The sequence below is a fragment of the Heterocephalus glaber genome, unplaced genomic scaffold (assembly GCF_053883595.1).
Source record: "Heterocephalus glaber isolate CG9 unplaced genomic scaffold, H.glaber_assembly_v1.0 deba00001608, whole genome shotgun sequence".
NCBI classification, from domain to species: Eukaryota; Metazoa; Chordata; class Mammalia; order Rodentia; family Bathyergidae; genus Heterocephalus; species Heterocephalus glaber.
The window spans coordinates 34,106,352-34,132,229 of record NW_028258379.1 but is presented as its reverse complement, the minus strand read 5'-3'; the positions used below and the strand labels follow the sequence as shown (position 1 = coordinate 34,132,229).

The 25,878-nt window shown below is 52.0% G+C and overlaps 1 protein-coding gene and 1 long non-coding RNA gene across 3 annotated transcripts in view; one reads left to right on the top strand and one right to left on the bottom strand.

Moving 5' to 3' along the window:
- Positions 1 to 4,592: 4,592 nt before the first annotated feature.
- Gsc (goosecoid homeobox) lies at positions 4,593 to 6,649 on the bottom strand. The gene is made up of 3 exons (XM_004837006.3): positions 6,024 to 6,649; positions 5,315 to 5,574; positions 4,593 to 5,002 (listed from the first exon to the last, which is right to left on the bottom strand). Exons 1-3 carry the CDS (start codon positions 6,628 to 6,630, stop codon positions 4,838 to 4,840), a joined length of 1,032 nt encoding a protein of 343 aa, XP_004837063.2. The 5' UTR covers positions 6,631 to 6,649; the 3' UTR covers positions 4,593 to 4,837.
- Positions 6,553 to 25,878, top strand: part of LOC110346769 (uncharacterized) — a 47,854-nt gene continuing 28,528 nt past the window's right edge. Inside the window, exons 1-3 of one of the 2 annotated variants that reach the window (XR_002390991.2) lie at positions 6,553 to 6,647; positions 7,312 to 7,411; positions 7,571 to 7,966. This is a non-coding gene — a long non-coding RNA (uncharacterized LOC110346769). Of the gene's footprint in view, positions 6,648 to 7,311; positions 7,412 to 7,570; positions 7,967 to 25,878 lie in introns of those variants that run through there. The other variant, XR_002390994.2, reaches the window with a different exon arrangement.

Here is a 25,878-nt window from a genome sequence, read left to right as displayed (position 1 = left end):
GTGCATCACAGCTAAAATTACCTCGCTAATCACAGCTTCTGTATATCAGCTTTGGCGGAGGGAGGCGCACGGGGGCTTCCCTGGCCTGGACACTAGGGAACAAAGAGAAGGACCCAAAACTGACAGACCCACTTTCGAATCCCGCCGTGCTCATCCTGCTTGTCCCATAGGCCATTCACGCTGCAAAGACAAGGGCTCTTTATTTTTCCCAGGCTTACATCCAAGCCACAGTAAGCGAGGTATTCCATGTCGTCACAGACTCAAGGGACAAGCTTTGGGACACCCCACGTCCCTTCCATGAGTTAAGAGCTCCCAAGAGCCAAGGACCCAGTCATCAACTCCATATCTTGCAGAACTTTCAAGGGCCTGGCCACCAGCTGCCCGGAAGGTTTGGGTTTTACTTTTGAAAAGTTTCAAGGTTATTTCTCAAACCTTGGATGTGGAATCCAAACCCCACTCGAAGTATTCTCTTCACTCTAAACCCCACTGTCCTGAAGCTTTGGGGGAGACCCTGGGCTCTTCTGTCTGCTCAGCACAGGGCTGTGTCCCCAGGCCAGGCCTTCACTTAATTTCATTAGAGTCTGTCCTATGGTCGCCCCTAAGCTCCTAAACCAACAACAATTAAAAGCAAGGGGCATTCCTTAATTCCTAATTCCAGTCGACTTAGGCAAGGCATTATCCAGCTGATCTGAGAGCCCTTTTCAAAGCCCTGATAACAAACCTGTCAGACACTCGGCTGGGTTCCTTACATTATCTAGTCCTCCAGTGTCCCCACCCACCTCACAGGTGAGGAAGGAACCCACAGACGCAGGGCTTAACCTGCTGAGGTTCCTGGGACAGGATGTGGGCCCATCTGGACAGGAGCCTGGACCAGTTATTTCAAAATCACTGGCCATGACCGGCCCTGTCCCCAATTCCATCTTCACAGAGGAGCCTCACTCAAACACACCTTTGTTCCACCCACAGTGGACAAAGTGGACAAAGTGGATCTGGAGAGACCCAGAGGTACAGAACGTGGGGTCACAGCAAGGCAAGGCCATGGCCTAAACTGTTTTACCAGAATCACTGTAACGGTCATGCAAATTACAAATCACCCCGCCCCCCCCCACATCTCTACCCCTTTGGCCCCCAGCTGGCATCACATGCAACAATGGCCAAGGCATCTTCCTGCTTTCTACACACACACACTAAAACATCACTTTTCATACAAGGGTTAAATCTCTTGGTTCCAAGTTAAAGTGTCAATGAAAGATAAAAGAAAAAAAATTTTAGTTAAAATGTCAAAACACAACTTTGCCAAAGAACTGTAACCAAAGTACACTCTGCATGAACAAAAGTCCTTCCCCCAGCCCATGGCCACCAGCTGTTAAGAACTGAGAGACGCCCTCCTGCAGGGAGACATTCAGAATCCGGGAGCCTGGATTCTTCCCCTTCACCTCACACCTTGCTGTTCTCCTGGGCAACTTCCACAGGGCCTCCCTGGCCCAGGTGACCCAGGGGACCGTCACCCCAACCTCAACACATCCCTGGGGCTATGTGGAAGCCTGAGGAGGTCTGAGGGGTCCGACCTGGCTTGCTATTTATCTTTCGCAAGCCTCCAATTCCCTCTGTACAATGGGCTGTGGCTCCCACGCCCTGGGGGCAAGGGATGTGTTTTCTGGTAAAGTGCTAGACCAGCACATAGGGGGGGCTTACAACTATGATGACTGCTCCTAGCCAGAGTCTGTCTGGCACTTGGAGCAGATTAATTGCCCTGTCCCCAGTCGTTCGCTGGTGGTTGAGCTTGTGCACAGGATTCTGTCATCAAATACGGCAGGCTGAGGCAGGAGGGCCGGGCACCCTGCAAATCACAGTTCCCATTCTCGCCCTTTGTTTCCTCAACTATGAAATGGGGACCGCACCTTCAGGACAGAGGGTGCCGCACAAACCGGAAACCACTCAGGCCAAGTCTTCTAGTCTACACCTGGCCCGCACCTTCCAGCCACTCTCCAGGAGCCTGATCTAAACTCCCGCTGAAGAAAATTACCAGGCCGGGTGCCTCTGCTGCCTGACCCCATGTGGTCCTGCGTGACACCCACAGCAGGGCTAAGACAGAGGTCTGTGCCCCTCAGCTGCCTGGGCCAGGCAGAAGGCAGCAGGAGCACTATAATTAGAGGACCATGCTGACATTTCCCTCTTCACTCCAGACGTTTATTATGCTTATTTCCTGTGAGCCGGGCCAGTCCTGAAGCACTAGGGCGGGGACTCCAGGCACAGTGAACGCTGAGCAACCCTTCTGTGCCCCCTGTGCTACGCTTCCCAGGGCCAGCTAGGAGCAGCGCTGGGCCTCTCACCGCCTTCCCTGCTCACCTCACTCAAGTTCCCTCTCCCTATCTTTCCAGACCAGATAAAGGCAGGTTTTTATTTTATTTATTTTTAGTATTAGGGGTTGAACCCAGAGGCTTCACACTGAGCCACATCCCTGACCTACTTTTTATTTATTTTGAAATAGGGTCTCATTAGTTGGGCCTGAACTTGCAATCCTCCTGCCTCAGCTTCCAGGTGCTGGGATTACAGGCCTGCACCACCAAGCCTGGCTCAGATTTTCTTTACAAGGAGAGTCCCCTCTAGCGTGAGTCTGAGGGCAAGTCACACCCAAGGAGACACACGGGAGCTCATAAACAGGGCTTATGAGACTACACTGTCTCCTATTAGAATGCTCCAGATGACCCTGATGCCTGTCCCCTCTCCTGTGGGACAGACACCAGCCGGGAACATCAGCCATTAATGGTGGGGGTGTTGTCAGGCACTGATCTCACCTGGAAGTCAGGTGTCTAAGCAGGACAGGTAGTAATTCATTTGAAATTAATGTAACGGCTCCTTTGGATATTTCTCACAGGAACTGCTATTAGTGCAAACGTTCCCAATTCCCCTCAGTAGCTCTTATGGGCTGCGTATTGCTGAAGCATTTCACGTTTCTGAACCTTACATTTCCTCATCTGGAAAGTGCCGACTGTGCTCCTCATTTCAGAGCTCTTAAAAGAAAAAATGAGATCATGTATATCAATCTGTAAGAATTGGTTCTGACATAATATAAATTGTGACTTTTTAAAGAGAAAATTAAGGAGCCACACGTTAGGGTTCCTGTATGCGAGGGGCCACTCTAAGTAAGTTTGTGCCTTTAGTTCCACACCACCCTGGAAGCAGGTCCTATTACCAGGCCCATTCCACAGGTGCGGAAGAAAGGGTCAGAGAGGTCAGAGGTCAGGCAATTTGCCCAAGGTCACAGGTCGATGGTGTGATATGGGCAAAGGCCTTCTCGCACCTTGAAGCCATCTCATCTAAACCCCCCACGTAGCCCTTTTGTCTCTGGACTCTTCCTTATGAAAAAGGCAGGCCCGGGAGTCACCCCATACTTCCCATGTGTCATCCCACCTGCCCTGGGAGTCACCTCTACCTGGCAAAACAAAAAATGAGAGGGGGGGTTAAAAAAAAAAGGACCTTCAAAAACAAGGGCTTCCTTGGAAAACAGGGGCTTCTTTACCTGTGCTGTCCCATACCCTGCACATCCTCTCCTTTCTCGGGGGTGATACTGCTCCAAAGGCAGCCCAGGGGAAGGAGCTTCGGGTTCCTCGGCAAGCTCCCCCAGCGGACTCACGGGAGCCGGTGCTTCCTCTTGGATAAGTGGACTCAGAGCACAAAGAAATAAAGTCCGACATATTAGAAGCTATCCCTGCTGCTTTGGCCATCCCGTGCAGCCCTGATGCGGCTGAGTGGTCTTGTCTACAGCGCTGGTGCAGGGACTGAGGCCTCCCAAGTCTTCCACAGACACACACTCCTGCGAGCTCCCAGACAGTCCGGTCCTCTGGCCCTGGCTGCTGCAGGGGGAGATGTACCGGGAGGAGGGGTGGTGGGCACTGCCGCCTCAAGCGGCCTCCCAGGCAGTGGCGATCTTAGACAAGACTGAGAGCTGTATGAGGCCTTGCTCAGCCTCCACAGTGCCAGGCAGGATCCCCGCAGATCCCAAGTCCCTGCAGCAGTGGGCACTGGGGAGACAGCTCTAGGTGCCTTCCACAGAGTTCGGACCAGGGCTGCTGGGCAGAAGCTCTTGCCCCTGAGGTAGGGGCAGCTAGGGACCTGGGCAGCTATGAAAGTCAAGGGGAACACTGAGGAACCAGCACCCACTGTCTGAGTGTGCCCACAGCCTGTCCACTTCAGGCCTGGGGACTTGAAGCAGGACCAGTGAGTGGCTCTGGAGACACTCTGGGGGTCCTCCAGCCCTCGGGGAAAGAGCCCATCTGCCCCTCTCCAGGGCAACTCTTAGCGCTTCCTGGAGATCTAAACCAGGCCACCCCCGTTCTGGAATGGGTTCCTCGGTTTCTTTTCTTTTTCTTTTTTTTTTTTTTTTTGGTACCGGGTATCGAACTTGGGACCCTGCGCTTGCGAGGCAGGCACCGGAACCACTGAGCTAAATCCCCGGTCGGTCCTTCTCTTTCTTTTCTAAGGAGTCAAAGTTGTTCACTCCCCTCTCCACTCTTCAAACTCAACAGGTCTTTGGGGGACTTCCACTGCTGGAGGTGGTGCTGGAGTACAAATACAGAAAGTGGCCCGTCTACATCGCCATCACTTTATTGTACTGTCACCGTTAACTTAACTTTAAATACTACGGTGGGAAGCGAGGCCTTGGGCCCGGGGCTGAGCCCGGGCACCCGTCCCCAGGCACCGACCCGGCTCTGTACACTATTTACAGTTCCTGTTCCTTTCTCGACCCCTCCCGCAAGGCAGCGCGTGTGCAAGAAAGTAGCATCGTCTGTCTGTGCAAGTCCTTGAGCTGGCCAAGCGCCGCAGGCCGCGGCCGTCAGCTGTCCGAATCCAAATCGCTTTTACCTTCCTCTTCCCTCTTCTCAGGCGATGTCTTGGAGGATGAGGAGGAGGTCTTGTTCCACTTCTCCGCGTTTTCGGACTCCTCCGATGAAGACCGCTTCTGCCGCCTCCATTTGGCACGGCGGTTTTTAAACCAGACCTGTTGCGCAAGGGAGCAAAAAACACAGTGAAGATCGAAGGGCCGCTTCTCCCGGCGCAGGGACACCGAGGCGCTACGCGTGCCCGCTGGGTGAGAAATCGGCACCGCACGCCGCCAGCACGGACGCCAACAAAAGAGGGGAGCCACCCGCTCCCGTTTCCGCCTTTACACTCCACTTCCTGGGCCTAAAGCACCCTCCCGAAGCCTTCAGGCTGCCACTGCCAGGTTTTTTTTTTAAGTGCCAGGAGCCCAGAGAAGGCTGGGCAGACGGGGCTGGGGCCCCGATCGCAGGGCAGGAGCCACGGCGCCTACCTCCACTTTCTCCTCGCGGAGGTGCACCTTCCGGGCCAGCTGCTCACGCGTGCCCACGTCTGGGTACTTGGTCTCCTGGAAAAGGTTCTCCAGCGCTTCGAGCTGCTCGTCGGTGAAGATGGTGCGGTGCCGCCGCTTCCTCCGGCAGTGCAGCTGGTTGAGAAGCTGCAGCTCGGTGCGCGACAGCGTGCCCACGTTCATGTAGGGCAGCATCTGGTGCGGCACCGGGGACACCAGCACGGAGCCGGGGCCCTCGTAGCCTGCGACGGAATGGAGCGCACGGTCAGCCACCCTGTCCCTGTCCGAGCAACGGACACCCAGGCGCGCCCGTGCGCCCGTGACCGTCTCCCACTTAAAAAACCCATCGCAAGGGTGCTGGGAACCCGGGGGTCGCGAGAATCAGGGCGCAGGGGGGTGTGCGCGTCCACCGCACACGCGCGAAGCCAGTTATGGAGCTCTAGCAACCTCGTCGCCCCACACAGGCTCCGAGTTACGGCCCGGGCGTTGGTGGAATCGCGACCCAGACGCCGCGCGGCTTAGTTTTCGCTAACTCTCGCCTAAAATTGCCGCAAGAGGCCCGCCAACTCCAGCACCCGGTCGGCCACAAGAAGGACCCTAGGCAGCGGTGGGAGCTCCCAAGAGGTGGATAAAGCAAGCGGGCGCCCACCCAACCCCATCCCAGCCCCCGGCGAGGCCCGCGCGGCCCTACCTGGGGGCGTCGGGACGCAGGCGCACTGCTGGGCGCCCAGCGGCGGCACAGCCCCGCAGCAGGCCGGGCCCACGGGCGCCGCCTGCACGTGCAGCTGCCCGTAGAAGTAGTTGTTGTAGCCGAGGCGGGAGCTGCCGACCGCTGCCGGGAGGCCCGCGCCGCCAGGGGCCACGGGGCGCGGGTAGAAGGCGCCAAAGTCCGAGGAGCTGCCGCCGCCGGCGCCATACAGCGGGTCCCCCTGCAGAGCCGGGAAAACGACCGGGGCCGCGGCGCTGGGCGCCACCGGCAGCACCGAGTCTTTGCCGCGCGGCCGGGCGGCCAGGATGTTGTCGATGCTGAACATACTGGCGGGCATCCCCGGGCCTCGCGCCGGGACCTGGGGCGGCGGGGACGCGACGGGGAAAAGCGTCCGGGGGAGGGGGCGGCTGTCCTCCCGCGGGCGAGCGAAGCGAAAGAGAGGCCGGCGGCACGGCCCGCGCCCCTCCCCGTGCCCTGCGTCCGCGCGCCCTCCGCCCGCCCCTCGCCGCCGCGCGCCGCACTCGGCCCGGGGGAGGACGCAGCTCGGACCAGCTGAACCCTTGTTGGTTTTATACGGAGTCGACGTCATCCTGGATTTAGTTCCTGGTAATATGCAGATGACAGACAGAACCAGATTCGGCTCTTTCTTTTCCTTTGGGTGGGGGGAGGTCTCGAGGGGAGGGGGGAGAGGTGCCAAGGAGAGGGGGTTCCAGGGCCTGAAAAGAGATTGTGGATTGAGAATTAATGAAATTAACCTAATCTTTTCCATTCGGCGGCCCCGCAGCGGACCAGCCAAGCTGGGCAGGCGGCCTAATTGCCCCGGTTAATCTCATTAATTCCATTGTGCGGCCGCATTAACAGCTCCCGCCGCCGACCTCTCCGCCCCCACCCGCTTTCCTCAGATTGGGTCCTATTATTGGGTGCGATTTCCTCTGCCTATAGCTCAAATGCATTGTAGCCGATTTTACTTTGGAACTACTTTTCTCCCCCTTTAGGAATTTGTTTTGTTTTAGAAAATGTGAGTGGTTACGTTCTCCCTCCAGTCGGATCAAAAATTCAGCTCCTCCTCCCGGCCCGGTGCACTCACCGCCTAATTCCACCTTTTTAAAAAAATCTTGAAGTTCTCTCCCTAATGGAACAGTTTAAACCCCCTACCCTAAACCTTTTGTTTTTCTAAAAGCCAGCATTTGTAAAGGCAAAAAGGACGAAAGAAGAGATGTATCGCGTGTTTCTTAACCATTTTTTCTTTTTGCTTCTTTATTTTTTTCAGGCACGTAAGATCTGGAAACTACCATACAGTCCCTACCTTGATCCTAACACAGAGAAGACCAAGTTCAACCACTATTTAAAATTCACCACCCTGAGTGTCGGTAGGTTTTTGTGCCTCTTCTTTCTAATTATTATTTTTGGAAAGGTGGGGGGCTTCTTCCCAAACTGTTTTTGGTTTTCAACCCGGACGGGGACTTTGGGCTCCTCTGTCTCCTTCCCCAGCAATTGAGTTGTCACGTTTTCTACTTGCTGCTTGGCAGCCCCCTCGCTTGCGCTGCCCTTCCCGCGGGCAGGCCCAGACTGGGCCCCCGGCCCCGGCCAAAGGCAGCTCCCTTGATTTGCGGGATCTTCCGCCGGGCGCGGCCCGAGGCGAAGCGAAGCGAACCCAGCACTTCGCGAAGGCGACCGCACACCCTGGAGAAGGTAGGGGACAGGCTGCTCCAGCTAAAGCAGCGCCCGAGGTGGCAGAGTCGTCCTTTCCCGGGCCACTCAGACCACTCCAGCGGAAGAAGCACACAGTACCGGACTGAGGAGAGACTGGCCAGGGCTGGGTTGGGGAACACTTCGGGCTCCCCAAGAAGGGCCACCTTCAACTCCTGCCTGGCGTTCCTGACTTCTCTCTAGCAAATAAAGCAGGACCCCCACCACCACCACCAAAAAAAAGTTGTCTGAAGTCTCTGAAGTAGGCTCCCTGTGCCGCGTCCTCCTCAGCGCTGGGGGAAAAGGGAAGGGCCACTTGTCAATTGCTGTACCTGAGCCACTGGTTCCTGCTGGGCCTTACAGCCGGGCAGCGAGCACAGCTTCTCCTTAGGCTTGGGCTTGGACCTCCGCATCCCCACGCCCACCGCTTCTAGCTCATAGCCTAGGAGATGCAAACTTCGGGTGGCTAGAGAGAGATTAGGACCTGCTGGGATGAGTCTCAGTTTGGAAAGGCAGTGGATTTTTTTAAATACTAAAAACCACTCAGGGAGTGTAACCCACTCCTCCAGAGAGGCCAGGTCCTTGGCAAAAGTGGGTGCCCCCCTTCTGCTAATCAGGGAGGGAAGCACTTTCCGTTCGAAGACTCCTGGCAGGCGGCAGGTTCCAGATGCACATGCTGCCCACTGGCCTTTCCAAGCTCCAGCTCCGGGGGCATGTGATGCGAGAAAGAGCACTGGAACTGCAGCTCTGCCTTTGCCGGCCATTGTGTTGGCAGCCAGGTGTGTGCTTCGGTCTGCTTGGGAGTGCATCTTTTGACTTTTGCCAGAGTCTAAGCCTAGCAGGAAAAGTGCTGTAGGATGTTTGGGGCCAGTTCTCATCTGTCCCATTTTGCAAAGGGTGTGCAGAGCAGCACCGGGCTGCGTCCTCAGCCCTGGACCCAAAAGAGGGCCCACAAGTTTTTTTTTTTTTTGTACCGGGGATCGAACTCGGGTCCTTGCACTTGCGCAGCAGGCGGCGAAACCACTGAGCTAAATCCCCAACCCAGGCCCACAAGTTTTTAAAAGTATGAAACATCCTCTCCGGTCCAGCGCTTTGTGTCTCCTCCCTTGGTACTTTGTTCTTAACTGTCAGGTTTAAGAAAGCCGTAGCCAGCGTCTCTCTTTCAGAAAGCCATCTTGCTGTACTCCTGACTCTACACTGTACAGGAGTGAGCCTTGGAGCTGAAGACTGAGCAGAGCCACCTGGCAAATTTGGAGGCCTCGGGATTTTATTTTTATATATTTAGTTTTGGCAATTGAACACAGGGCCTTCGCACTGAGCTACACCCCCAGCCTCGTTTTTATTTTTTGGTGAAGCAGGGTCTTCCTAAGTCACCATAGGCTGGGCTCTAACTTGCCATCCTCCTGCCCCAGCTTCCCAGAATGCTGCATTACAGGCTCTGCTACCAGGCCGGGTTTGGAGGGTTGTAATTGATCTAACCAAGTCTAGCCTTCATCGAGGGTCCCTTACAACCCTAACATTGAACCAGGGTGACTGTCACCTGTAGGCCAGTTAGATTGGGGATGGACCTGGGGGCTTTTTCCTGTTCTTTTCTTTAGGAGGAGGAAGTGTGTGGTCCCCACCTTTGCCCGAAGCCAAGGGCGCTATCTGTGGGAGAGCTAGGTCCAAGATAAGAAAAGGGAGTCTGCAGGCTTTTTCCTCCGCAGAGGGAACTTTCGGGAAAGGGGTCACGGGACTGGAGCCACACACTACTTTTGTTGCCCATTCAGCTCTGGGGGTCTCCCCCGTGTGGCGGGACCTCCCCCACTGGCTGCATCCTTGATCTGTGGGCTCAACTCTTGGTTGGGGGACGCACACACCCTGGGAAAGCGGTCAGGGTGTTTTGCGCCCCGCTATGCCTCCTCAGCGGGCAGAAACCCACAAGTGTCCTAAGTGCGCGCTGCACAATCTCCAATCTCGCTGGGCGCAATTGGAATAACAAATGCGACGCAAGCAAATTGTCCCCCTCGGGTTGCTAAGCGATTGTTTGTCGGCCCCGCACGCACGGCTCAGCATGGGAGGACCTAGAGCTTCGGGAGGCGGCTGCAGTGCTCGGTTAGAAATTCAGTAAACACGCCGCTGATTTTCCCTATTATCACCCAAACACGATTTCACACAAAGCAATCACCGCGAAGAAGTCTATGAAAATGTGTTTGTTGAGGAGTCACTGTCTCGGTAATAGCCCTCATTTTTAAGATATTAAAGAAGAGATCAGTGGATTCCGCATGCATAAGGCGTTTTTTGCCGGTCCACGACTCGGGAAGGCGCGTTCGCGCCGCGCGCCTCGGTCATCGCTAAATTGATTCGAAGAGCATAGATTAAATTGCTTCTCTGATTTAAAACAGAGCACCCAAGTGTGCGTGTGGGTTGTCTCTTCTTGCCCCAAGATATTCTCACACTAACCCCATACTCTTTACACCCGAGCCCTAGAGATACAAAAAAAAAAAAAAAAAGCATTTGCGGCCCTAACTTCTTACCATTTCTTAATCCGTTCAGTCTCTTGCTTGGTCACAGAACAGTTTATAATCGTGTTTAAGTAGGATTTTTCGTACCATGCAAAAACCCGATGAGTCCTTTGCAAAGGTAGGAGCCCTCCGGGCTGCCGGTAGCGAGTCAGAGGAATTGGGTACAAAGCACAGACCCGGGCAGCGGGCTCAGCGCGGAGACCTCAGGACAGTTTTCGTACCGTGCAGATTGGTGTTTGTGCTTTTAAAAAAGAAAAAAATGAAACTCTAGCGCCTCAAAAACTACTTCTTGAAAGCTTTGCAGAGTGGGTCCTGGGATTGACCGAGGGGTGCAAATTCAGAACTGCAAGTGCTGGGTCCCTCGTTCAGCCGAACCCAGGACACTTAGGAGCTGGGTTTTGTTAAGTTTTACAGCATTCTAAATAACAGCACCAGAGCCCTGGGGACAAACTAATCAAGGTGTTAGGAATGCTTAACATAACCCTAGCGAAAGAGGGGCATCGGAAAAGTGTCTATTCCCAGGGCCTCAGAAACTGGGGGGAAAGAGAGCTTCGGTTTTCCCGGGTTGCAGAAATCTGCTTTTAGCTAGGTTATTTACCCAAGTTTGTTCCAAAGTGACTGTGCTGTAACTTTTGCAAATCACAGAATGCAAATGTCCATAATTTGTTCTCAGAGAAACTTTCTCTTGAAATGATTAGCAAAGTCAGTCATTTGAAAATTAGAGCGAAGGCACAGACGTAGCCGAAGCCGCTCGCTCACCGCTATCAGCTTCTAAAGTTTTCATTCATGTAAACCTCATTAATGAAGATCTTTTATTTAAACGTCAAGGGGATTTGAAATCTAGAGTAAATTATGAAGCTTGTATGTCTAGCCAAGTCATGGGTCAAATGCATTTGTGAAAAACTGCTAAAAGAGCATATGGTTTTGAATTTTTCTACAATGACTAGTGTTTAAATAAATTGCTTGTACTGCTTAACTTCATGTGTAATTTTGACAGAAATTGGCCTATAGCCTTTTGATATGTAAACATTTCAGCCTTTTATGCGGTATAAAAAAGACACTTGCTTTTTAGGATCAGCTAAGGCAGTCACCCTGTAATTCAGAATGCTGGCACCTACCATTACATTCTTGCTAGATTTCAACTTTCAAGTGGCAGCCTCAGGGAAAAAAAAAGAAAAGAAAAGAAAAGAAAAAAGAGGATATTTCAAAAGCAATGTCCATTTGGGATTAAAAGCTGTAAATGAGGTGAGAACGTGCCACTTACTATCTGAAAGAAATGGATAAACCATAGTTATTAAAGAACATCTCTGTCACTTTTCTTTAAGTCAGCCCATCTGAGGGGACACTTAAGCATGTCATTAAATGCTTAAAATGTCTTAGGGCCGAGCCAATCAGTCCAACACACAAATAGGTGTTAAAAATCTAGGTATAGGTTCAGGATGTTGCTAGTGAAATGGCTCCGTGTCACAGAACCCATTAAGATGCAAAAATCGGACTCTGGAGAGAATCATCGAGGGAATAGAATGACACATTCTCATGCTTAGGCTTTCTTGGTTGAAGGCTGTTACTGGGAGCTGTGGAGCTGGGACAGGGGACAGTTCTGAGCCCTCTCTGGGCTGCCAGGGTCTTGAAACCTAAATCTACAACATCCCATTTGTTACTAATATGTCTGCCTTCCATCAGTAAGCACTGGGATGTGGATTGGGCACCGCAGTGAGGGGGGACAGGGTGGTCCCTTAGAGTGTGAGACAGGACCACATGTCGACTTCCGGCGAGCTAAGGTCCTTCCCCACGTGGCATCTAGCCTTGTGCACACTCTCCCAGGGACACTGGCTTGCTGGAGAAGTTTTAGAGGTGCTGGGCAGGCTGGACAGACCCACTGCTTTGTACACAGTGAACCTCCCCAGCAAATGGAGATCCCTTTTCTTAAATAGACCTCCCTGGGAAGAATCTAATTAAGAAAAAAAGACTTGCTGGGAAAGACAGGAGGAGGTGTTTTACTTCAAATTCTTATGCATTCCAGTTCATCAGATTGTGGTCAGCAATCCTGAAAGCAAAGAATACATTTCATGACATAAAAGAAGCATGAGAAGCTTTTGTTTTGTTTTGTTTTCTAAGCATTCTATAGTCCAACCTTTCAGTCTATTTTGAAATGAATAAAGGGTAAAAAAAAAAAAAGTCTCCATTAGCTGTAGTTTTAAAGTTCTTAAGAAAAAAATTTGATCTGGAAATAAAATAGTTCCATAGCCTTCAGCTGCTTAACTTTGGCAAACTTATCCCCAAATGTGTTTGGGGTCAAAGTTAGCTGGGCAAGATAAGTATTTTGATAAAAATAAGAATACTTACTTCTGGGGCAGGGATTTAGCTCAGTGGTTCCGGCACCTGCCTCTCAAGCTCAAGGTCCCAAGTTCGATCCCCAGTACCAAAAAAAAGAATACTTAATACTTTAAAGATACTTTGGCAGACTGAGAGGTTTTTAGTTTTGAAGGAAAGAATATTATAAAATAAAACTGAAAATTAAAAGCTAACCATGCATGAGTGGCTATTGCATGTCTAGAAGACTAGTACCAGTGGAAATAGGTTTAAGTGTATTCATCTTTTTAAAAAAGACTTGATGAAATGGTCATTGGCTGATAGATCATCTTAATATCTTGAGACACAGGGCTGGGGATTTAGCTCAGTGGTTCCACCGCCTGCCTCGCAAGCACAAGATCCAGAGTTTGATCCCGGTACCCCCCCCCCCCAAATTTGAATCTTGAGACACAATTTGCATCAGGTATCATGAGTGATACTTTGTTTTGAGACAGTGACTCCCTGTATAGTTCATGCTGACTTTGAACTCACTATGTAGTCCCTGTTGGCCTGGAACTCCTTATCATCTTCCTGCCTCAGCCTCCCTGGTGCTGGGACTATAGGTGTGTGCCACTATACTAGTTGATGATTGGTATATTTTAAACAGCAGAAGGAGGAAAATAATAACCGCTTTACCCATGAGTCTTGTCCTTGTGTCACTGAGTCCTTTTCAACAGCTTTCTGACCTGGAAGCCAATGACTCCCTTCTGCCTTCTAAAGAAGCAGTGTGCAGAGCCAGGGTTCCAGAAGCAGGGTCAGGCAGCCATGGGGATCCTGAGGAGTGTTGCTTTCAGAGGTCACAAGTCCGGTCACCTGCTCTGTCCCACCATGGCAGGGCCTGATGCCACATTGAAGCTGTGTAGATTATGCTGGAAGGAGGAGAAAAATGCCCAGAAACAACTGCATCTTTCCATCTGCTTCCTGTCAGGGCTGTCATCTCCCAGCAGGGACCAGGAGCTTTGGAATGACCCTTTCTTGCACGCGGACACCTCCAAGCCCCACGTTCCCCTTCCGTCCCATTGCACAGTGGGCGTTCTCAGAGCCGGCAGACCCTACCGCACTCCTCGGCTGCCTGTGCCGGAGGTGGCGTTTGTGTGCTTATTTGAGGTCTTCACCCACCGTTGGCACTGCAGGCTGAGTCTGGTCTGACCAGCACGGGGATTTGGTTTCACTCAGCAGTAAAATTCTTTCTGCAGACCAGAAGTTCTCGGGTTGAAAATCCCAGGCGTCCGTCTCCCAAGCCATGAGGCTGTTGGTAATTTATGTATTACGAGGGAAAGTAGTCTATTCGTAGCAGTGACAGCCTGGGGAATTTGGCACACTGTAGGAGCCGAATGTATGGAAGTTGTACAATAAAGAACCCTTTTTGCCTACACGATACCATGCGGGGATTTTTTTAGACCAGTCCTTAAGATATTTTCTTCTTTCCTGAGATCTGCAGATACAGTATTTTCAGCTCTGCCTGATAGATCAATACAACATGTCCAAGAGAGCTGGGCGTTGTGGTGTATGCCTGTAATCCCAGCACTTGGGAGGCTGAGGCAGGAGGATTGCTATGGGTTTGAGGCCAGGCCAAATTATAAAGTGAGACCCTGTCTCAAAAAGCCACTCCTCAAATATATGGAAGAGAAACAATGATGCCTAACCCCAACTAATGACAATCCTTTCGCTGAAACTCTAGAATTCTGGAATTATTTGTATCTTAAAGTATCTCCAGTCGATTTTGAGACAGAAACATAAGTTTTTGATAATGCTATTCACATTCTGATTTTAGCCATGGCCGCTCTTTTTTTTCCAAACCCTCAGAAAGTTGCTTTCCAAGTTAAACTAGACGAGGGTGATCAAGTGAATGTTTGCCTTGAAATAATTTTTAAAATAACCGGCTCACCGTTCAAGCGCTTCCACAAAGTGGAGTGGGCTGCTTTACAAAGCTCTCCACTTGGCAGAGGCCTTGTGCACTTCCGGGGAAAGGCAGACACTGAGTATGTGTGGCAAATGCATGGCGCTCTGTACTTGAGGAAATTCCTTATTGAATATTTCTCGCTAACGGAGCTGGAGTCACTGTGAAATCTCACACAGTGGACCTCCATCTCTGTCAGGGCTGACCCAGCCTCCCAAGCTCGTAACAAATTGCCTTTTTATTGGTTTGAGTTTGAAATGAGACCCACACCTGCACAGCGGTGCAAGGCAGCAGCGACTGCCATTGAGGATAAGCGTGACTCAGGCCATGAGACTGCTTGCGGTCCAGTCGGGCAGGACACATCCGTGTGCCCAGCGGAGGGTCCCTGCTCTCTCGAGACAGGGCCCTGTTGCTGTGACAGGCAAGAACCAGACCAGACAGGCATCCCTCCCTGCCCCTCTGGTCTGTCTAGAAGAGTTAGTGCCAGTGGCAGTGGGACTTTTAGTGTATTCATCTTTTTAAAAGGGCCCCTCCCTCCTCCCAGTTGAGGCCTGGATTTGGTTTGGTTTTTGGTTTCTGTTTTTTTGAGACAAGCTCTCGCTATGTAGTTCAGGCTGGCCTCGAACTCACTGGATAGCCCAGCTGGCCTCAAACTCACAGCAGTCCTCCTGCCTCAGTCTCCAGAGGGCCAGCGTTACATCAAGGCCTGGGTTGGAACTCAGGTGGTCTGACCCAGAGCCACCCTCTTGCCATTGTCCATACAGACTCCTCCAGCCCAGTGACATGCCTTGCTCCTCAGCTTGGCGACGAAGACCTTCCTTCCCAGGCATCAGGTCAACTGCTCTGCTTCCCTCCGCTGCCAGCTCTCGGCCCGCTGCAGCTGGCTTTGTTCCTCCTCCCTCAGCTTCTTCTGCTGGCTGTGTGTGCAGACTTGGCCTCCCCTCCTGCCACGTGGACGGAGTGTCACCCACTCTGCATGGCTAGAGGTCGCTGTCCAAACTCTGTGACCCGGGACCCATCTGACCCAGACTCACATGCGGATGGCAGCTTGGAATTTGATTTAGCTCCTGCCACCCGCCAGCTGGCCCCAGGTCTGGGCACGAGTGGGCCAAGAGCCCTTTATTTATGGAAATAATACATTTCCCCTTCCCCTTCCTCCCCGCCCTGCCTGCTTCTGGATCTCCCCAAGTTGCAGGCCAAATCTGAGCTGTTAATGAAACAGCTCAGGGTGCTGTCCCGAAACAGATAGGGTCCTGCCCATCTGTCAGCTGAGCCGTCCCCACACCACTGGGGCCACTGTACAGTGCATGGGAATAAAGCAGCAGGTCGGCTGGTGCAGTGTGTCTTCCACCACCTGTGTCTGAAGGTGGGCCACACGGAGTGCCCCCTGATCCTTGGGGTTGGGTCCTGAAGAAAGCATGGCACCTCCCAGGCCTGCCAGACGGGGTCACCTTGGAGTCTTCCTTTCCCCTTTCCCGTCTGTGACAGGCAGACACTTGCCATCCCCCACAGGGGACAGCACTGGCCTGTTTCCTGGAGCAGCCGGAGGGCAGAAGAGGTCGGGACCTGGCCTGGTGTCCCCCAGGCTGTGGGAGCAGAGTCCCCTGGGTGGGGCTAACCCCCCTTCCCCGGGACCCTCTTCTCTGGGTCTGGCCCAGACGGAAGACTGGAGTAGCAGCGAAGGACCAGTGCCAGGGAGAGAAGATGTCTGCCCCACATTGCTCAGACGCCTCTGCTTCCCACGGTGGCCGTGTCACTGGGTGAGTCACCTGAGCTGTGCCTGGGGATGGGGTGCTGGGCAGCAGTCCCAGCTTTGCTCCCAGACTGACTTCCCAGTCTTGATACTCTTTTTGCAAGACAGGGTCTCTCTCTGTAGCTCAGGCTGGCCTCAAACTTGTGGCGATCCTCTGGCCTCAGCCTCCTGAGTGCTGGGGTTACAGGTGTGTGCCATGGTACAGCAGCAGCAGTCATGTTTACAAGCCTAAAATCCTCAACAACTGGGTGGGGATGTAGCTCAGTGGTGCCACTGCCTGCCTCGCAAGCCCAAGGTCCTGAGTTTGATCCCCAGTACCAAACAAAAAATCCTCAACAACTTTAGGGTTTTTCCCATGAGGCCTTCCAGCACTGATTGGAAGAAAAGTTGTTCACACAGGGACAGAGGAGAGGGGTGCTCGGCTCTGCTAGCTGCTTAACAGGCTCAAATCCCACCCCAGGGAGTTCCCGAGGAAAATGCTCCTCTCCTTGGAATCGAACTTTTCCAAGATTTCATCAGATTCTCAGATTAGAGCATTAGAGGCCACAGGGTGGGGCCATGGAAGAAATTGCTCAGCCTGGCCTTGAACTTGTGATTTTCCTGCCTTGGCCTTCCAAGTAGCTGGGATCATAGACCTGCGGTAGTGCATCGGGCTCCACATTGCTGTTTTAAAGGGTGAAATTAATATTCTGATCTTTCAAGTTCACATCCACTGTGCCTTCCTTCAGCAGCTATTTAGCCGGGCGTGGTGGTGCACACCTGTAATTCCAGCACTCAGGAGGCTGAGACAGGAGGATCACCATGAGTTCGAGGCCAGCCTAAACCACACAGTAAGGCCCTGTCTCAAAAAAGGTGGATGGCTTGTGCAGTCAGTCCACCTAGGTGACCTGGCACACAGAAGGGATTCGATCCCTGGATGTCCTTCTGGCAGGGGCAAGGTTGGTCATGCGTGATGACCCGGAGAGACACACGGGGTGTCCAGGGTCAGCATCTCCCAAGGCCCCAAACACCAAGACCTAAGTCACCGTACAGCTGCCTAGTTGGCTTCAGAAAATTAACCGGAGTCCTTTCAAGGGAAACAGGGATGGGGGCAGATAAAGGGGACCTTGGGCCTTCTGAGCCCCCTGGACTTGAATCATTCTCACCAGGGGCAGGCAGGGCTGATGAGCAGTGGCTCAGGGTGTGAGGAGCACCAGAGGTCACATGTGAACCTGAAGCTGCCAGCCCAGGTCTCTATTCTTTCCTCTTTTTTTGCTCAGAGCCATAAGCATCATGATTGCTTTGTTATTGTTTGGGCAGCACCAGGATAGAACTCAAGGCTTTGTGTGTGCCAAGTATGTTAAGCAAGCATCGAAGGGCGGGGCGTGAAAGGGCTGTTTCCAGCAGCGCTTCCTTTCAACAGGACTCTTCTGTGCATTAGCCTAGGCAAGTTCCCTAACCTCCCCCCTCGGTTTTTGTGTCTGTAAAATGGGCTCACAGTCCTGCTGAAGACAAGAGCTGTAAATCACTAACAGGGATGACATGACGAGGGCGTGGGCCTCATTCGCAGGAGTAGACTCTGACTTTGGAGGAAAACATTTCTTTTTTTTCCTTTATGTGTGCATAAGAATGAAGTGGGAGAACAATGCTTTTGTGGCTGTGGAAGCCTAAAGACCTCTTTCCATCCTGGTAACGGAAGAACTGCTGCAAGTGTCTGCATTCTCCGGGTGCTGCTGAGTCACAGGGCAGCACACAAGGCCAGGGTTGGAGCTAGGTGGGCACCTGGCTCCTGGACAGACATGTGTAGTGGCCCTGCCATGTCCTAGACCATGCTTATTTTCAGCAGCAGCTCTCCTGGAGCTGGCTGTGGCAGTGTGCACCTGCAGTCCCAGCTACTTAGTAGGCTGAGGCAGAAGGGTCACTTGTGCCCAGGAGTTTGAGACCAGCCTGGGCAACATAGTGAGACCCTGTGTCAAAATTTAAAAATATTAAGGACTGGGGTTGTTGCTCAGTGGTAGCATGTCCCTGGGTTTGATCCCCAGTCCCAGAAAAAAAACAAAACTGGGAGAGATAGGAGACGCACAGCACCTATGAGCGTCACTGTAGCTGTCCTAACCCTTGGCTGCCTTCGGGCCACATGGGGTGTTTGGAAGCAGGGTTGACACCTCTTGTGCAGAAGAGGTCTGTGACTGCTGGGAGGCCCCCGGTGGGGCAAGCTGACAGCCAGCCAGGTCGGGACAGGCTGGGGATCGTCAGCCACTCAGGCTTGTCCCTGAGAATGCACAGGCATCCAGCTCCAGGGCACGGGCCATGGTGGACAGGAAACGGTGTGCTGGCTGGTACTCAAGCCCTTCTCTGGAGTGCAGATGAGTGAGATGGGACAGTGGCCAGCCTTCCATGTGACTACTTTTGTCTTTGTTTTTTGTTTTTTTCATATGACTGCTTTTGTTTGGCGTGAGTTTGAGATTCTCGCCTGTTGGTGCACCTACTGCTGCTGCTCACTTTTGTACTGCTGTGCATTATTCCGCCTGGCATCCCACGCTTCGCTGGTGCACAGGTGATGGGCTTTCCGTGGGGGAGGGATACTTGCACTGCTTCCTGTCCATGCTGTTGTTTAAGTAATGCAGTGATCTCCACAGGGCCATTGTTTGTGTGGTGTCTGTCAGGTGTCTGTCCTTCTCTTAGGTGATGGTTCTGGGTAATCTAGGAGTGGGCTTGCTGCCAGAAAACAATTTCCAAAGTGATTGCACCATTTTGCATCCCCCTTAACAATATATATTTAGGGTTTCTCTTGCCCATTTAGGGGTTTTTGCCGGCTTTCAAACCTGTAAGTTGGCTCCCTAGTACACTCTTTGAAAGATGCAAAACATTCTTTTCTTCTTCTAACACAAATTTAAGTTTATTTCATGTGTCTCACCATACTGCATTAGTGCCTTACTGTTATTCACCTTCCATATCTTTGATGAGAGCCCTTTAATATCCTTCCTTCCTTCCCCTCTCCCTCCCTCTCTCCATCCATGCATCTTTGTTTTTTGAATCAGATCTTGCTATGTAGTCCAGGCTCACCTTGAACTTGATCCTCCTGCCTCAGCCTCCTGACTGCCGGGATTACAGGCATGCACGGCTGTGCCCAGGTTCTGCCTATTTTTCAATTGGGTGGTCGGTTTTCCAGACTTGGAGGAATTTTTTTTTCTTTTTTTTGTTGAGACAGTCTAGCCGAGTCTGGGCTGGCCTTGAATTCGCTATGTAACCCAGCCTGCTCTCCAAACTTGCCATCCTCCTGCTTCAGCCTCCCGAGTACTGGGAGCACATGGTGTATGCCACCACATGTGGCTTAGATTATAGGAATTGTAATATAGTCTGACGCTCTGTTCTCTGTCGTACATGTTTTGCCAGTATCATCTCATTCTGGAGATGGAACCTGGTCCTTGTGCTGTCCCACTGAGCTCTCCTTGCTCAGACGCTGTGGTCTTCATAGCTGCCTTATTTCCTTGCAAGAAAAGATGTTCCACAGCCAGCTCCCCCACCCGCCCACACCTAGCAGCCACCCTTCCTGGGTTAGTAAGTAGACGCTGGAGGCCAGGCATGGGGGCGCAGGCTGAGGCAGGAGGATCTCCATGAGTTCCAGGCCTGGAGGCCCCAGTAGGAGACGGGGCCCTGGAGTTGGCACCCTGGGTGGCGGTTCCAGGCCTGTCTGGGGCCTTTGGGTAGAGCAGGAGGAAGACTATGGGCTGGGGCTGGGCATTGGGGGTGCGGTGCTCGCCTGGCACAAGCACGGCCCTGAGTTTGATCTCAGCAATGTGAACAGATGAGAGAAAAATTTGAAAAATGAGGAAAGAAATACTAATATCTTAAAAATGTAAGCTGTATCGTGAGTCTGTGCGGATGTTTCTAATTCTAACTCAGGATCTTCTTACCCTTTGCAAACTCAGATTCCTGTCTCCTTTTTCCTACACCAAATATCCTGGCTTGGAGTGACAAGCGGGCGATAAGATAAGCAGATAAGTAAAGTGCTGGCCTTGATCCCTCACTGTTATGCACCAGGCCCCATCTAACCCTGCACAAGCCTAGGACCCAGTTATTATTGTTCTGGGACAGAGAAGCTGAGGAAGCTGCCCAAGGTCACACAGCTAAGTGGAGATTCAGACTCAGGCTGCTCTGGTGCAGGACAGCAGCCAGTGCCAGGGCCTGGGGACACCGTGCTGGAGAAAGGGAGGCAGCCAAGTCACCCTGTCACCAGTGACAGTCAGGTTAGGGTTACAGATGCGGCAAGGGGCATCTGGGGCAGCGAGGGATGGGAAACCATGAGACTGTGAGTACCTCACTGCTGCTGAAGGTGGTGCCTGACTTGTGCCATCCCCTCTCCTCCCTCCGGCCACTCTTGAGTGTGAACTGGAGCACAAATGTCTGTCACACCCAGCAAGTGAGACCCACTGAGGGGTCCCCAGGGTTGGTGGTGCACACCTGTTAGGGAGGCTGAGGCAGGAGGATCACCCTGAATTCAAGGCCAGCCTGAAATTCAGGTGAAACCCTGTCTCAAAAAAAAAAAAAAGAAGTCACTTATAATTGGGACAATGGAGGCGAGGGTGAGAGAGACTTTCCCGGGCTCTCACCGCTCTGAGGTGCTAGAACTGGGCTTGGACTGCAGGCTTGGGCTCAGCTGGGGCTGGCCCTTTAGGTTTGGCAGCTCAAGAACCACACAGGACAGGCAGGGTGTGATGGCCCACACCTGTAACCACAGCACTCAGGAGGCTGAGGCAGGAGGATCGAAAGTTCCAGGCCAGTTTGGGCAACTGAGTGAGACCCTGTCTCAAAAATAAATTTTTCTTTTTTTGGTATTGGGTTTCGAACTCAGAACCTTGAGCTTGGGAGGCAGGCGGTGGAACCACTGAGCTAAATCCCTGGCCCTTCAGAAATAAAATTCTAAAGAAGGCTGGGAGTGTAGCTCAGTGATGCAGTGCATACTATGGGTCCGGTCCTCAGAGAAGGAAGGAAGGAAGGGAGGAAGGGGGGAGGGAGGGAGGGAGGAATCAAATAGTCATTACAGCAGTTGGAGCTCTGACTGCATCTTCACGTCACCCTGGGCTTTCCTGGGAGCTCTGCTGGAGTCGGAATGTTTTCATTTGTTGGTTTGCTTTTTGGTTTTTTGAGATACAGTCTCCGGTACCAGTCCAGGCTGGCCTCGAACTCATGGCAATCCTCCTGCCTCAGCCTCCCAGAGTTGCTGGGAGTACAGGCTTGCGACATCATACCCAGAATACTGTTCTGAAATCACTTGTCCATCAGCCTGGATGGCTTGAGGCCAGCAGAAGCCTGGAGAGGAGCTGGGACAGATGCCTAGCCCTGCCACACCTCCATCAGACTTCGGGATCCAGAATCAAGGACCCCACATTCCTACTGTGAGGTTGCTGAGCTTCCTTCTAGCAGCCAAGGAAACCCACAGTCCTGGCTGCTGTAACGACTGCGAGATTCCTTTCTTCTTTCCTTCCTTCCTACTCTGAAGACCGAACCCATAGCAAGCACTGCATCGCTGAGTTACACTCCCAGCCTTTTAAAAATTTTATTTTTGAGACAGGGTCTCACTCAGGTGCCCACACTGGCCTGGAACTTGTGATCCTCCTGCCTCAGCCTCCTGAGTGCTGGGGTTACAGGTGTGGGCTGTCATGCCTTGCCTGTGCTGTGTGGTTCTTGAGCTCCCAAACCTGCCACCTGCCGAGAGCCCCTCTCACCCGCACCCCGGGGGGCCCCTGGGAGCCACACAGCTGGATGCCCCTGACTGACAGATGGCGAAACTGAGGCTTGGAGAGGGAAGCACCAACCTGAGATCCCAGCTACTGCTGTGGGGGCCACAGCCCGAGCTCCAGTCCCCAGACCCCGTCTCACACTCTTCCTGACATCCTGCCCCGCTGGGTGGTAGAGGCTTATCCATGCCTGTTGGGTTTTTTTAGACAGGGTTTTGCTATGTAGCACAGGCTGGCCTTGAACTTGTGGTCATCCTCCTGTCTCAGCCTCCCAAGTGCTAGGTTTACAGGTGTGTACCCTCAAGCCCAGCTTTGGTTTAAAACTTTTACAGGGAAGTATCAGGACATTCATTTACTACCGACAAGGACATATTGTCTAAGTCAAGACAATCTTGGCAGATAAGATTGGCAAATACAATAAAATGAAGACCTTTGTTCATCAAATTCACCTTCACCCAAAGGACTATAAACTGAGAAAAGACAACAGCAGCACCTGCAACAAAGGATTACAACCCAGGCCACAGAAATGATCCTGTAATCCAAATAGAGGAAAGCACAGAGCCTTGTAAAACAATTTTGATACAAAAAGGGGTCCTCCCAGCTGGGCATGGTGGCCTGTAAACTTAGTACTCTGGGAGGCTGAGGCAGGAGGATCCCAAGTTCCAGAGCAGGCTGGGTAATTTAGTGATTTAGTGAGATCGTGTTTCAATATAAAAAATAAAAAGGACTGGGTGTATAGCTTAGTGCAAAGGCCCTGTGTTTAATCCCTAGTAACACACACACACACACACATATACACACACACACACGGATCCTCCTTTTCCCCATGATATGAACAGAATGACAATTCTTTTGCTTTGCACTGGTCTCTGAGTTTTGTTCTAGGCTAGAGATAAAAATACAGATGTGACCAGGAGTTCTCCTGCTCTGAGAAGTGGATGCTGGCTGGAGCTCCACGCTAGAGCACATGTCTGCCAGGTCCAAGGCCCTCAGTGCCCAGCACAGCAAAATTAAAGAAAGAACGAGTGGGAAAGAGAAGAAGAGGAGGGAAAGGAAAGAAAAAGGTCACAACTTCTGTGAGGAAGGCTTTGAGTCTGGCCAGTGGTGCAGACCCAGGGAGGGGGGGGGGTGGATTATTTGAGATAAGCAACACTGTTTTGTAAATTTAAAAAATCAACATTGGAGTGTTACTTATCTCCTAGATAAATTAATGGGATTAACAATGGGTGAAAGATTTTTCAGATAAAGGGAGAATTTACCCAGGTGGGTGGACCAGTTCCCAGAACCAGAGGTTTCCTGCAGTTTCAGTGGGAATTCCTGCTGGAATTTTCGGGAAACAGAACAAGTGGATTCTGAACTAGACAAGGAGTGGAGGCCGGGCTGGCTGGGGAGAGGCTGCCTGGGGTCCCCTGCCCTCCATGCCATGCAGCTCTGCATGTCCTGTGACCCTCGGGCTCACACTGAACCCCACAGGCACAGCAGGGCTGCTCTGTAGGGCCTCGCTATGTCCTGGAACTCACACCAATCTTCCTGCCTCAGCCTCCTGAGTGCTGGGATGACAGGGGTGTGCCATGGTGCCCAGTCTGTCTCCCCCATTTCTGCATCCCTGCACCTAGCAGGGGTTGGATGTAGAATGTATGGGGACAAAAGGATGACGGGCCATGGATGGAGAGACAGTGTCAGTACTTGCACTTGTACATGGTTGTCAGTACTTACATTTGCAAACATGTTGTTTGCAAAATGATATTTTGTTTTCTATATTTCCGAATGCCTTTTCCTCCCAGTCTACAGATTCTTTACAGTCCCCATCTGAAGTTAGTTACATGCTGTCACCAGGTGTGGTGGTGCATGCCTGTCATCCCAGCACTTGGGAGGCTGAGGCAGGAAGATCACTGTAAGTTCACAGCCAGCCTGGTCTACATGGTGAGTTAAGAGCCAGCCTGGTTGGCACAGCAAGACCTTGTCTCAAACAACAGCAATAAAACCCCAAAGCCAAATATGCTGCTGTCCCTTTCCGCCAAAAAGAAGGTGGCCCACTGGTAGACCTGCACACCCTTGCCGGCTCACGGTCCACCCCCCCCCCCACGCCTCCTGCCGAGGAGAACCCTGTGCGCAGGCTCCTCTTCCATGACAGGTCCCAAGTTTCCAAGACAAGGCACCGTCATAAAACCAACTGTCCGCAGCCATTTAGAGCCAGGCATGGTTAATGCCAGAGCTGGCTTCCAAATTGACAGTTAATGAGGGCGAATGGCCAGGGCTGTGCTACCGGACACCGGCCCCAGGTAATAAACAAGCCGTTAAAGCCGGGTAGTAAACAACTTGCCAAGGACCATTTATGAATTTATTTTTTTGGAGAGGAAAAATGAACCAACAAGGCCGCCTCCTTGGGTGACCGGGTCCCGTTGGGAGGAAGGGAGACACAGGGGGAGGTGCAGCGGGGCCTGGCTGGCGGCCTCCATGGATGCCCTGGAAAGGGACTTTGGTCCCCGCTGTCCTGAGTGGAATCGTCTCTCACCCCAAAGCTCTGTTCCTCCCGAGCCTCTGAATGCACTCGCATGGAGGCAGCACAGTGCGGGCGAAGTGGGTTAGGGTAAGGCCTCAGGGCAGCAGAAGGCAGGGTGGGCCACAGTCCACTGTGACCGTGTCCTCAGAGGAAGGGAAGGCACTCGGGGAGCAGCGTGGCAACGGAGGCAGAGGCTGGAGTGATGCAGCCACAGCCAGTGCCAAAGCCTGCCAGCAGCCGGCAGGAGCCGAGCGGAGGTAAGGACGGCCCTCCCCGAGCCTTCAGAGCGCAGCGCTGCTGACACCTGCAGCTTTCTGGCCCCCAGACTTGTGTCGAATTCGACTGTTGGGTGTTTTTATGTTTTGTTTTTTTTGGTTTTTGAGACAAGGTCTTGCTGTGTAGCTTAGGCTGGGCTTGAACTTGCAGAGATGCTTGTGCCGCAGCTTCCAGAGGGCTGGGATTATAGCCCTGCACCAGCTCTGATTCACAGGATGCATCTGTCCAATGTGACCACTAAAGGTCCTTGCTGAGACCCGCTGAGGGCCCCAGGAAGGAGCCCCAGACATATTCATGGGGGACGCCGGACTGTGCTGGAAGGTTTAGCTGCGGCAGATCCAATCATTTTTTTTTTGTATTAAATTCTTTTATTGGTACATTGTAGGTATACAACACAATTACATTTCTCATTGGGAATTGTACCTTTACATAATGCATCTTGGTTGTTATTTTTTCCCCATTCCTAGCCCTCCCTTCACGCCCTCCACCCTTCCCTATTTACAAAGACTTTATTTCCATTTTTTCCATTTCTCGTCATTTTTCCTTTCCCTTCTTTCCTTTCCCCTGCCCCTCCCACTACCCCTACCCCTTTGGACCTTTTCTTCCTATTTTACATTATCGATTATTCATTCTAATCATTGGTACATTTTAGGTATACAATATAATGACATTCATCATTGGAAATTTGCACCTTTACATAGTCTCTCTTGGTTCTTATTTTTCAGCCTTGCCCAGCCCTCCCTTCAACCCCTCTAGTCCTCCCTGTTTACAAAGATTTTCTTCCTATTTTTCCATTTTCTCATATTAATCCCATTCCCTTCTATCCTTTCCCCTAGCCCTCCCACTTCCTTCCCCTTTGCCCCTTTTCTTCCTATTTCACATTACCTATTATACGTTTCGTCCGTATTTACACTTTCAGTTTCTCACACCAGAGAAACTATTCGGTATTTACACGTGTGTGTCCTATTTATTTCACTTAAGAGTATCGCCTCAATGTCCATCCACTTAGCTATAAATGTCTCTAATTTCTCATTTTTTATGGCTGAGTAGTACTTCATTTTATTAAAAAACCACATTTTCTTTATCCAGTCTCCAGTTGATGGGCATTTGGGCTGTTTCCAAGTTTTAGCTATTACAAAC

Excerpts from the sequence above, each read along its gene's own strand:
- Gsc (XM_004837006.3), bottom strand. The coding sequence starts at position 6,630 with ATGACGTCGACTCCGTATAAAACCAACAAGGGTTCAGCTGGTCCGAGC. Across the intron at positions 5,575-6,023 it reads CTGCGTCCCGACGCCCCCAG|GCTACGAGGGCCCCGGCTCC; the intron begins GTAGGGCCGCGC and ends ATTCCGTCGCAG. Across the intron at positions 5,003-5,314 it reads TCCGCGAGGAGAAAGTGGAG|GTCTGGTTTAAAAACCGCCG; the intron begins GTAGGCGCCGTG and ends CTTGCGCAACAG.